This window comes from Pteropus vampyrus, unplaced genomic scaffold (genome assembly GCF_000151845.1).
Source record: "Pteropus vampyrus isolate Shadow unplaced genomic scaffold, Pvam_2.0 Scaffold23, whole genome shotgun sequence".
NCBI lineage: Eukaryota > Metazoa > Chordata > Mammalia > Chiroptera > Pteropodidae > Pteropus > Pteropus vampyrus.
Window position 1 is genome coordinate 9,928,933 of NW_011888804.1, and position 12,892 is coordinate 9,941,824.

The 12,892-nt window shown below is 48.0% G+C and overlaps 1 protein-coding gene and 1 pseudogene across 6 annotated transcripts; one reads left to right on the top strand and one right to left on the bottom strand.

Moving 5' to 3' along the window:
* Positions 1-209: 209 nt before the first annotated feature.
* Positions 210-12,836, top strand: ZNF74 (zinc finger protein 74). Of its 6 annotated transcripts, none has more exons than XM_011355911.2 (5): positions 210-694; positions 1,076-1,161; positions 8,445-8,571; positions 9,025-9,123; positions 10,107-12,836. In XM_011355911.2, exons 1-5 carry the CDS (start codon positions 661-663, stop codon positions 11,777-11,779), a joined length of 2,019 nt encoding a protein of 672 aa, XP_011354213.1. In that variant the 5' UTR covers positions 210-660; the 3' UTR covers positions 11,780-12,836. The 6 variants fall into 6 exon arrangements, with proteins under 6 accessions (XP_011354213.1, XP_011354216.1, XP_011354215.1 ...); XM_011355914.2 differs by having other exon boundaries at positions 9,025-9,072; XM_011355913.2 differs by having other exon boundaries at positions 9,028-9,123.
* On the bottom strand, positions 3,227-3,345 carry LOC111737036 (annotated as a pseudogene).
* Positions 12,837-12,892: the final 56 nt, after the last annotated feature.

Consider the following 12,892-nt stretch of genomic DNA (forward strand, 5'->3'; position numbering starts at 1 on the left):
ACATCCCCCTAAACACACACACACACGCGCGCGCGCGCGCGCGCGGTTTCTGGCCCGAAACTACATTTCCCAGAAGTCTGTGCTACACGCTCGTCTGGATCTGAATGTCAGGACGGCTCCGGGGTCCCGAAGCCCTCTGGGAAATGAAGTGTGCTGCCTGGCCGATGCAAAGGCTCCCGGGAGTTGTAGTTCACGTCCGGTCTGCGCAGACGCACTTTCCCGCGACGGCCGCGGGGCTGCTTCTTTGTGGTGGTCGCTGTCCTTTTGTGGAAGGCCGGTCGGCTCGCTTGCGTTATCAGTCAGCGGGTCGGTCGGTCTATCCGTCCGCCCTGGGGCCTGCCTGCCGGCCGCGCTCCGCGCCCACTGGCTCTGGGTAGATAAACGCCAGGGAGGAGGTGACCGGCTGCATGGAGCGCGGTGATGGGGCGTGAGCGCAGCCTGGGGTGCGGTGCTCCTGCTGAACTTGCCTGGCCTCGACCTCGGCGGGGCGCAGGGCCAGTTTGACATTGCAGCCGGTAGTGCGTGCGCGACCCCGCGGTGCTCCCCTGCAGTCCGCTGTCGCTGAGCCCCAGGAGCAGGACCCACTCCTCTGGGCCTGGCCTGGGGCCCAGGAAGCTTCATAGCTGCCCACGCCTCCGGGGGACGCTGCCAAGGGCCACCATGGAGACCCCTGCCCCGAAACCCCAGGAGACAGGTACAATCGGCTCTTTTAGTCAGTGAGTCTGTGGGTTTGCACTTGAGGCTGATTCTGAGAGGTCAGGCTAGTTTCCCAGAAGCATTCACAGAATCAGGCCTCCTCCCTCTTCACTGTGCACAACCATTTGTTCCCACTGTCTGGTGAGAGGAAGGGAATGACAGTGTTTTTCCTTCTTAATTGGAGTATCTGACACTGAGTGGCAGAATTAACCCCTGCTGCTATATCAGACTGGGGCTCACTTCCCACGCCACCTGCAGGAGCTGTTCCTTACTCCTCTCTGATTCTCCCCAGTGCCAGGGCTGGAATGGGCTTTAGCTTAGTCAGTGCCCCTGACAGCCATGGCCAAACAGCCCCCCTTGACTCATTTCTCCTTCCCAGTTCTGTCCTCTCAGGACCCTGCTCTTCCCCTCAAAGAGAATCCAGAGGATAAATTGGGTAAGGGTCTCCTGGAAGCCGGGCCCGAGGTGAGTGGCTGTCTTTTCTTCCTTCCCAACATCTCATTCTTTGTGAAGAGGGTTGGCAGCTTCCTTCTCCTGCCCAGGATCTTCACTTATCCAAGGATCCCTGATGTGGGGGATGCTCTGCCATCCTCAGGAAGCTCTGAGTGTAAGAACAGCTTCAATTGAAGAGTCTGGGTGACTCCCCAGGGGCTCCCTGGAGATGAGTGTCCCTCCCAACATGATTCCGTCAACGGGTGGGTCAGTTGCCCAGGACCTTTATACTCAGCACTGTGCCGGGAGCTCTGAGGAGTGGTTCTAGTGGAACCCAAGCAAGTAGGCGACAGCTCATATGAGATCACTTCGCTCATCTTCGCATGCAGACCCAGGGGATGTTTGTGGCGGTTGGTCCGTGTTTGGGGGTGTTTTCTGAGATGGAATCAGGTAGGAGGGTGTGAAACAGCTGAAGCGGGGGCTGTGCTGCAGCACTGGGGTATGGTAGTGGCTGAGCGATGGTAGTAGCTGAGTCTCTGTGTGCTTTTCCTCTATATTGGGCTTCTGACATGGGGCCCTCATGGGAAAACCTGGAATTTTAGAGGATCTGGGGGTTCAACAAGGAATTGGCCTTGAGGCCACTTCTACAGCTAAGGGGGGCCCAAATCCCTCTGTTTACAGACCTGGGGTTTTGTTCTAACACTTAAACCCCCACCCGTCATAGTATTTAGAAGGGTCTAATTGGTAAGGAGAGTGTGGGGTAGTGAAAAGGTCTAGAGGGTTAAGGGTCCTTTGACTTTTTTAGGAATTTGTGATTCTGTTACCCTCCCACGTAAAAGAGGTGAGGCGTGATTACAGACAGGTAGAAATATCTTTAAAACATATTGAGATGTGCCGTTTCCGTAATGTGTTAGAGTGCTCTGTAGTTCTATAAAACACTCAAGAGATATGACAATCAAATTGAATCATGATCCTTGATGGGTCTCGTATCCAAAAAATTCAATCAGAGGCAATTTAGGACAATTGAGGAAATTTAAAAATGGATTGTATCTTAGATCATATTGATTGTATTAATATTACATTTCTTGGCTGCGGTGATGCCACTGTGATTGTGTAAGAGAATATCCTTAGGAGATACGAGCTGAAAAATATAGGGTGAAATGTCTCAATGTCTGCAACTTACTTTCACATGGTTGGGCAAAAATTGTGCATTTGCATGCATGTGTGTGCACATGCGTGAGTGACTACCACAAAGTCATGGCCTTCTTGCGCATAGGTATTATTCCTAAAATATCAGATTCTTAGATCCTTGACTAACTGGTCCTCCCCTCGTGAGTACTCCTCTCTCCAACAGTCTCACTCACACTCAAGGTCAAGTGTTCTGCTCTCCTGAGTCATCCCCCAGAGTCTGTTCTGATTTCTCTGCTAGTTTCATCACCATATCTGCATTTGATTCTCACACACACTCCCTGCAGAATGAAGACACACTGGTCATGGGCTTTTCCCAGTGTGTTGAGAACACCCCCAGAAGGGCCTGTGCAAGGCTCAGATCCTACCCTGGTTTTGCCTGTTGACACACCTACACTAAAGCCATGTAGCCTCTGACAGCTCCCGCTCACCAGCACCGTATTCTTATGTCTCTGGAGCTTTGTTTCTGCCCATTTTTTCCTTTCCTCTGCTGATGCCACCACCGTTATGCTTCACCCCTGCGTGCCTCAGTTATGGGCGTCTTCTCAGCATGTGTCCTCACTCCTGCCTTCTCAGATCCTAAAATATCCGGTAAGTTTTTGGATCAGGTTTATTGAGGTGTAATGTATCTACAATAAAGTTCTCCAATTTTAAGTGTAGGATTTGATGAATTTGGGCAAGTGCGTAGAATTGTATAAGCAGCCCCACAATCACGACATAGAACACTTCCATCTCCCGAGAAGTTCCTTTATGCTTCTTTGCAGTCAGTCTTCTCCCTACACCCCACAGAATGATATGGTATGTAATCTTTGGTTTCTGACTAATTTCATTTAGCATAATGCTTTTGAATTCATGATATTATGTTGAATCAGTAGTTTGTTTGTTTGTTTCTTTTTTTTTTTTTTTAAAACACCTACAGCACTCGGTGTTCCTAAGTGGTCTCCTATCCAAGTATTAACCAGGCCCAACCCAGCTTAGCTTCCGAGATCAGACGAGATCGGGCACGTTCAGGGTGGCCTGGCCGTAGACTAGTTTGTTCCTTTTTATTGCTGAGTAATATTGCATGTGGATTAGTTTACAAGGGCTGCCGTAGCAAAGTGCCACAGACTTGGTGGTTCAAACAACAGAAATTTATTGTCTCACAGTTCTGGAGGCTGGAACTCCAAGATCCAGCAGTCAGCAGGATTGGTTTCTTCTGAGGCTTCTCTCCTTGATTTGTAGGTGGTACTTTCTCCCTTTGTCTTCACGTGATCCATCCTTTGTGTCTACATATCCTCTTCTTATAAAGACCTCAGTGCCGTCAGATTAGGGCCCACCATGATGAACTCATTTCACCCTAATTACCCTTTTAAAGACTCTGTCTCCAAATATAATCACATTTCGAGGTGCTGGGGGGTTAGGGTATCAACATACAAATACGGAGGGGGACACAGTTCAGCCCATAACACCATTGTATGTATATTCTACGATTTATTTTTCCACCAGCTGATGGACATTTAGGTCGTTTCCAAGTTTTGGCTATTACAAATAAACCTACTATAAATATTAGAATACAAGTACACACATATGTTTTAATTTCTTTTGAAAAAGTATCTAAGGGTGGAATTGCTGAGTAAGATAGTAATATATATTTTTAATTATCAATTTTATTGATCTTTCAAAGAGCCATCTTTTGGTTTCATTGATTTTGCTATTTTGTTGATTTCTGATCCTCATTATTTCCTTTACTTTGGTTTCTTAAGGTTGAAACTTAGATGTTGATTTGACAACTTTCTTCTTTCCTCATATAGCATTCAATGCTATAAATTTCCCTTCAAGAACTGCCTTAGCTACATCCCACAAATGTTATGTTATGTTTTCATTTTCAGTTCAAAATAGTTTCTGATTTCCTTTATGATTTCTTCTTCAAACACGTGTTATTTAGGAGTTTGTGGTTTAATTTCCAAACATTACAGGGTTATTCCAGATATCTTTCTATTATGGATTTCTAATTTAATTCTGTTGTAATCACAGAAGGAACATTGTATGATTTGAATTCTTTCAAATTTACTAAGAATTTACTTTATTGCCCAGAATGCCTAGTAAGTGTTCTGTGTGCACTTGAAAAGAATGTGTATTATGCTTTTTTTAGCTAGAATGTTCCGTAAATATCAATTAAGTTGGTCTACAGCCATGCTACCCTGAACAGGCTGGATCCCATCTGATCTTGGAAGCTAAACAGGGGGCCTGCTTAGTACTTAGTACTTAGTACTTGGATAGGAGACCACCTAGGAAGACCAGGTGCTGTAGGTGTAAAAAATAAGAGATTGTAAACTGACAAGGTCCTTGCAATCTGTGAGGTCAACCAAGGGTCACCTCGCCTAAAAAAATAAATTAAGTTGAATGATAGTGTTAATTATTCTAGTCTTACAGATTTTCAGTTTATGTGTTCTATCAATTAGTAAGGGAGATTATTGTTGAAATCACTAAGTATAGTGGTGAATTTGTCTTATTTCTTTTTAGTTTTATCAGGTTTTTGCTATTTCTATTATTACTTTTTTGAAGCTCTATTAGTAGGTTCATCAATATATAGGATTGTTGTGAGCTCTTAATTGGTATGGTAATAATGATCATTATGTAATGTCTCTATCTCCGATGATATTCCTTGCCCTGAAATCTGTGTGTGATGTTAATATAGCCACCTCAGCTTTCTTTTGATTAGCATTTGCATAGTATATCTTTCCCCATTCTTTCACTTTTAATCTATCTTTGTCTTTGATTTTAAAGTAGGTTTCTGTAGCTGGTATATAGTTGGGTCTCACTTTTTAAATTCAGTTTGACGATCTCTAATTTTTAATTGTAGTTCGACCATACATAATTACTATAATTATTGATATGGTTGGATTTACACGTGCCATTTCCCTGTTTGTTTTCTATATATCTTGTGCCTTTTTTTTATTCTGTTTCTCCCTTAATGCGATATGTTAGGGTAAACAAATACTATTTTAGTAGACTCTTAGTGCCTCTGATTTTATTAACTTGTTTTTCCTTTTAGTTACTTGATCGGATGCTGGATATTGTGAATTCTACTTTGTTGAGTGTTGGGTTTTTTGGAATTCCTTAAATATTTCTGGGATTTGCTCTGGGATTTGCTCTGGGATGCAATGAAATTACTTAGTATCAGTTTGATCCTTTAAGGCCTTTTAGGTTGTGTTAAGGGGGGTCCAGAGAAGCCGTTGTCTCAGCCTAATTTAGCCTCACTGCTGAGGCAATGCCCTCCTGGGCACTTTACTCAGTTCCCATACATTGGGAAGACATCCCCCTCTGGGAGTCGCACACAAAATATTCCCAGCCCATGAGTTTTAATGAATGTTCCACTTCCTTCTTTCTGGTGTTTCTTTCCCCTGTTTGGGGCGGTTTCTTTCCAGGCACATGCCCTTAAGCCCTCGGTCAGTCTCAAGCAGATCCAGAGTTCCGAGCCTGTGCAGCTCCCTCTGCTCTGGCATTTGCCCTGCCGAGTTTAGTTTCCCAGCCTCTCCCAAAATCTACTGTCTCCTCAACTCCTCAGACAACAGGCTCTGCCCGGGTTTCCACCTCCCTCACTGCAGTCTGGAAACTGTATCCCGGCTGGAGGGTGGAGTGGTTGTAGGACTCACTTTGTTTCCCTTCTCTCGGAGTCTCTGTTCTGAGCTATCCCGTGTTCAATGTCTGGAAATCAACCATCGTTTCATACGTTTTGCCCAGTTTACTAGTTGTTGGCGGTAAGAGGGCAAATACGGGCCTTATTACCCCTTTGTGGCTGGAAGCAAAACACAAAACCCAATTTTACCATACTGCTGTTCCACTCCTGTCTTCTCTCTGTCCTGCCGGCTCTAAAATACAAACACCTTCACCTTGGGGTAGATGTCTTCTTACTCTGGCCATCTCCCCCAGCTCCAGTGCCCCTCATCCACGGCACCTGTCACACTGCGGGAGCTCCCCTAGCACAAAGTATCGGAACATCGCCTCACCCCACTTTTCTCCAACCTCAGTTCACTCCACCCAGCGTACTCCACTTCTTTGCCCCCACTCACCCCACTGCGTTCTTTAATGCCTGAGTCAGTAGGTATCCCTGTCATGACTCTGGACGTGGCACAGACTGCTGTTTCTTCTCACAGGGACAGCAGGGGCAGGGTCTTCAACCTCTTGGCATGGCCAGCCAGCGGGGCGGAGGGGAGATGGCCACGTGGAGGCTGACAGCTGCTGGGCCTATTCCTTGGTATCGGAGACTGGCATGCTCTTACCTCATTCATTCATCCTCAACCACAAGAGGCCCACTGTTCCCACTCCACTTTCTAGTCAGAGAAACTGAGGCTCAAGGAAGCTGTGCGCCCAGACCAAAATGGTGAGGCCAGCCCCTGCTCTGCTTCGCTTTTCCTTCTTCATTGAAAAATAATTTGTTTTTATTTCCAAAACTATTATTTGCTGTGTAACAAGTTAATAATCTGTCAATAATCTTCTTTTCCCACAGGTACAATCTTATTTCCAGTGTCCACAGTTTTTACATTATTCTTCCATCTTTCTCCCCTTGTTTACATAAGCAAACTCAGCTATACATAGACATAGGGCTTAAACATATTATTTCAAAAATGGAATCATATTGTACACATTCCAGCTCTTCTCTTTGTTTTTAGTGATATAAAATTCACGCAGCATAAAATCCACCCTTTCTAAGTTTACAGTTCAGTGGCTTTCAGTATATTCACAAAGCAGCACAACCATCACCACAACGAACATTTTAATCACCCCAAAAAGAAACCCGGCACTCGTTAGCAGTCACTCCCCCTTCCCCCTCCCCTCCAGCCCTCAGTAACCACTAATCTGCTTTGGGTTTCTATTTGTGTATTCTGGGCATTTCATACAAATGGGATCACGCAATACGTGGCCTTCTTTGTCTGGCTTCCTTCACTTAGCGTAGTGTGCAATGCATTCCCTCGGATAGCTGCATTATTTTCCATGGTCTGCCCGCAGGCCTGTACCTTAGTGTAGTCAACTGTTCTAGTTCTCATACCATGGTTGGCTGGTTGGCTGGTTGGTTGGTTGGTTTTTAGTGTAAGTGCGGTGCCACAGTCCCCAACCTTGCATTTGCTTCCTTATGTGAAGGAACTCTTGTTTCTTTGGTGTAAATACCCAAATGGGTGTAGCAGTTCCTCACTCCCGCCAAAAGTGCTTTCTCATCGTTGGGTTCCCAGTTTTTAATTTTTCTACTCTGATAGGTAAAAAGTGTTACCTTATTTTTGTTTCAATTTGCATTTTCCTGACAAAACTCACTGATCTTTTCTTAAGTCCATTGGAAATTTGCATTTCCTCATCCTTGAATGGCTTTTCTTGTTTTTAAATTCCCTCTCTGCGTACCTACTTTGCAAAATTAACAAGTGTCTAAATTTTGTCACATTTGCTTTCGATCATTTAAATAAATGAAATATTGCAAGTAAATGCAGAGTACTTCTTGTGTCCTCCCCTGTGTCTTTCCTGCCCTCCCCAGTATCAGAGGATGATGACCAAGCAAACACCATAGCACACTCCGATGGAAGCGTCACACATAGTACTAACTCATTTAATCCTTACCACGATGCAATGACCTAGGTACTATCAGCAAAACCAGCCTGGGGAGGGCAGAGGAACAGGGGTTCTGGTGGGAAGGAGGAGGGGGGCAGGCAGGAAGGACACAAAGTGGCTCCTTTGGTCACTTGGGCACAGAACTTGCTGATAAGTATAGCATTTCCTTTCTTAGGGTGTGATAATGGCCTTCTGTCTGAGGTTGAATCCTTTTGCACTGATGAGATTGGAACGAGGTTTCTGGGTTCTTTGTATTCCTTCAAGTTCTCTAAGATGATATTCTAGAGCCTGGTAAGCATAGCATCTTACCCAGAACTTATCACAACAGCCTCTTGCCCACCGTGGCGCCCGCACGTGGGCTACCCAGCTAGCCGAGACCTCCTGGTCCAGGACAGGTCCATGTGGTGATTCCTGCCCAGCCATGGTGTCTAAACACAGCCTTCCACGCCGAGGAGAAGGTCACCGAGGTTCACCCTTCACTCCCTTGGAAGCGTGAATGCAATCAGAATCCCTCCCGTCCTGGGAGAGTAAGATTGTGCGTGTCATTCCAGGAGTCGGTGACTTTTAAGGATGTAGCTGTGGACTTCACCCAGGAAGAGTGGGGCCAGTTGGACTCCCCTCAGAGGGCCCTGTACCGGGACGTGATGCTGGAGAACTACCAGAACCTTCTCGCCCTGGGTAAGATGGCTCCCTGAGGCTTGGAGTCTGCAGTAGGCCATGCTATAGGTATTATGGACCATTCCTTTAGCACCAGCCCTGGTCCCAAGCTCGGCAGGGTGTAGGAGTTGTGGTCTTTATGCCCAGGCCCTTGTGGCAGGGCTCTACAGTGCCACTGGCATCCTTGCCTAGAGGTGTGGCTGGTCACAAGGTGGGCTGAGACAATAGGGAGAGGTTGGGCAGGGTCCTGGGAGCCCAGCCTGCCCTGGAGCTTTCCAAAGAAGACAGAAGGGAGTGTCCATACCCATGGGGTCCTCAGAGTGGGTGCCTCAATTTGGGTTCTGATTCTGAGACCACTGTCCTCGGGAATGGCACACACCTCTCAGTGCCAGCTGATGCTGTTCTGGAGTCTGTCCTTTCGGCTGGTTCTGGAGAGCTGCAGCACGCAGAGACATGCCACTCCTTCCCCACAAGCAGGACCTCCAGTCTGCAAACCGGACGTGATCTCCCATCTGGAACGAGGTGAGGAGCCATGGCAGGTGCCCAGAGAAGTCCCCGGAGGGGCTCATCCAGGTGAGAGGGGCACGCAGTGGAATGATGTGGAGTCCCTATCCTTGGCATCCCTCCCCACAACTCCATGTGGCCCTCCCATCATGGCCTCATTTTTCCTCCACAGTCCACCGCCCCAGCTCCATCTGCACCTGCTCAGTGCCCCTTCTAGAATCCTCCGCATTCCCTTCCTTCCTTCAGCACACTTATTAAGCACTGACCGTGTGCCAGAAACTGCTGGGAAAACAGAAGGAAAACAGGCAAAGACATCTGCCTTCTGTTGGCAGGAGACAGAAGCAATATCTACATGTATAGAAATATTTAACAAGTGGTGACTGTCGATGGTGCCAAGAAAAATGAAGCAGAACGGGCAGGAATGGGTGTGAAATTGGGGTCAGGGCTTCGCTCACTGCAAACAGGGCAGAGTCAGCCTGGGGGCTGAGAGAGACAGGGAGACAGTTCACAGAGGTGACTCCAAGGAGGATGCCCCTTCTGGGATACGAAGCTGGCAAGAGGCTTATTTAGCTTTTAAAGAGATGCTTGTACATCTCAGGGACATAATGCATTTAGAGTTTCAGGTGTTCTAAAGGAAATGATAAAGAGAAGGGGGTGGGGAGTTCTTTTTTCCTTTTGGAACCAGGAAAATTTTTATTTAATAATTGTTTTTGTACTTGTTTTTACCCTGTGTTCACACCCACCACTGACCTAGTTCAGACACACAACAGTCTCAGTTGATGTTTCAATGAGTGATGATGCATCCACGAGCCCTGCTCTTTTCAGAATTCCCTTAGGGGCTCCTTTCCCTGTTTCTTCCTTCTCTTCCCACCTCAGCGGCTTGCCTGTCTCATCCTGGGTGCGCTCCCTTGTCTCTGCCTTCAAGCTCCCTTACTCTGTCCCTCTTTGCTTTTTTGTATGCTTATCTACTTCACTGGATCAGATCTCAAATCTGAGTTCCAGTGTCACACTTCTGCCTACTGACAGAAAATTATATTTTCCATTTCTTATAGAATGGGAGCCCAGGCCTGAGATGAAGGAGGAGTCATGTCAACAGCAGGTCATCTACAAAGAGGAGCCGTGGCAGGCGTCGATCACAGAGTGGTTGGCGAGGTCCAGTCTCAGCCCTGGTCCAGGCGACCGGTGGGCCTGGGACGGCTCATCAGCTGCTCTGTCAAGAGGTGAGGCTGTGCTCTGGAGGCACGTACCCGCTGGCTATGGGGACATTTCCACAGAGGAGCACTGGCAGGGACCTGAGGCACCTGAGGAGGCCTTTCCCCTCAGGTGCACCCTTCTCACCAAGCAGAGCAAAGGAACTCTCATTCCTACAGAGGAAGAGCCTCCTGACAGACACACTGAGCATTTCCAATCCAGCGAGGCCGTAACACAGCAGCAGAGAACGTGCTCAGGGAGGAACAGTTTCAAGTCAAGCGAACATGGAAAACCTCCACCCACAAACAGGCGTCAGGGCTCCAGTGCCAGGGAAGGTTTCTTCGCTTGTGGCGAATGTGGAAAAGCCTTTCACCAGAGCTCGTCCCTCACCCTGCACCGGCGATGGCACGCGCGGGAGAAAGCATACAGGTGTAAAGAGTGTGGCAAGGCCTTCACCTGGAGCACCAACCTCATCGAGCACCAGAGAATCCACACGGGGGAAAAGCCCTTCCTCTGTGGCGAGTGTGGGAAAGCCTTCAGCTGTCACTCATCACTGAACGTGCACCACAGGATTCACACGGGCGAGAGGCCCTATAAGTGTAACGCCTGCGAGAAGGCCTTCAGCTGCAGCTCGCTGCTGAACATGCACCTCAGAGTCCACACCGGCGAGAAGCCCTACAAATGCAGTGAGTGCGGGAAGGCTTTCAACCAGAGGACGCACCTGACGCGGCATCACAGAATCCACACGGGGGAGAAGCCATATAAGTGTGACGAGTGCGGGAAGGCCTTCACGTGCCACTCGTCCCTGACCGTGCACGAGAAAATCCACAACGGAGACAAACCGTTTAAATGCAACGACTGCGAGAAGGCCTTCAATAACCGTTCACGCCTCACCCTCCACCAGAGGATTCACACGGGAGAGAAGCCCTTCAAGTGTGGCGACTGCGGGAAGGGCTTCAGCTGCCACTCCTACCTGGTCGTGCACCAGAGGATCCACAGTGGGGAGAAGCCTTTCAAGTGCAATGAGTGTGGAAAAGCCTTCAGCTCCCACTCCTACCTCATCGTGCACCAGAGGATCCACACGGGGGAGAAGCCCTTTGACTGCAGTCGGTGCTGGAAGGCCTTCAGCTGCCACTCGTCTCTCATCGTGCACCAGCGAATCCACACGGGAGAGAAGCCCTATAAATGCAGCCAGTGCGGAAAAGCGTTCAGCCAGAATCACTGTCTCATTAAACATCAGAAAATCCACTCCGGGGAGAAGTCATTTAAATGTAACGAATGTGGCGAAATGTTCAACTGGAGCACCCACCTCACCGAACACCAGAGAATACACAGCAAAGAGAAGCCCTTTGCCATCCAGTTCAACAAACACTTGCTGAGCACATACTATGTTCCCAGCAGCCTGCTGGACACAGGGGGCACAGGCGTGAGCAGCATGGACCCCATAAATGCACTGGACATGGCAAAACTCCTGTGTGTGGTTCAGCCCACAGCCAGCAGGAATTTCCCCCTGGGTGGCAAACCTGGAAATTAATGTGGCGTGCTTGTCATCAAGTTAGCCACCCTCACTCCTTCCCCAGGGTGCGTGAGGAAAGCACAGTGGCTCATAGCTCCAGACACGTGCACCTTGCCCCTCTGCCCCATGCACATCTCCTGTGTGCTGCAACAGACACCCTCTGATTAGCAGTCGTCACCCCACCGGGAAGGGCTACCCTATAAGAGAAGAGAGTTGAGAACCGGTTGAGGATGCCCTGTCGTCCTGTTTCCCCTGATAGGTTTGGACACTGACCAGGGGAATAGATCTTTACTGCTGATAAAGAGAAGGTATGTCTGTCATGTCCTTCGATCGGCTCCAGGCATGATTTCCATCAGGAATGTTCTCTCTGAACCGTTATGTTTAGAATAATAATAATTTTTGAAAACCAGAAGAATTAATGAACAGTAGTCAGTATTACCTCCAAGTGAACATTATTATATTCCAGGAGGGGAGAGTAATCTTGGATGGTGGAGATTTGGGGAAAAGGAGCTTTCCTGGACTCACCACACTTAAGTGGCTCTAGTGCAGAGTTAGAGGCAGCACAGCCGTCACAGAAGCACAGCCTAGAGAGGTCCTGACATGCCGGCACCACGCCTGGCCCCCTGGTCCATGGTGGGAGGTTGGGAGTACACCAGCGGTGCCAGGTGCATCCGGGGAAGATGAGTGCAGTGTTGGGATGGATGCATCTAGAAGCACACTTCCCAAGCTGTTGAGGCTGCCTGCAGGGTCTCCCCAGGCGCCACGTAGCTCAGCTCACCGGTGCAGCCCTGAAGGAGAAGCCCCTTCATGGAGACCATCCCCACACTCCCTGCAGGGGTGGGGAGACACAGTCGTCGGGAGATAATGTCATTTCTGCCCAGTTCTAAGCAAGTATAAGCTGCCTTCTCAGTGACAATACTTTACATTTGTATAGAGCGCTATAGTTTCTGAAATGTTTTTTAGTATACTTTTTAAATTATGGAGGCAAAATAACCACATTTCAGAAAATGTGGAGTTAAGAGGAGAAAACACCCATAATTCTTAATAAAACTGCATTTCGCACTTTGAAGCATTACCTTCTGCTTTTTTCATACTGCATTTTCACATCACTTTAAACGTAGTATCACTTTA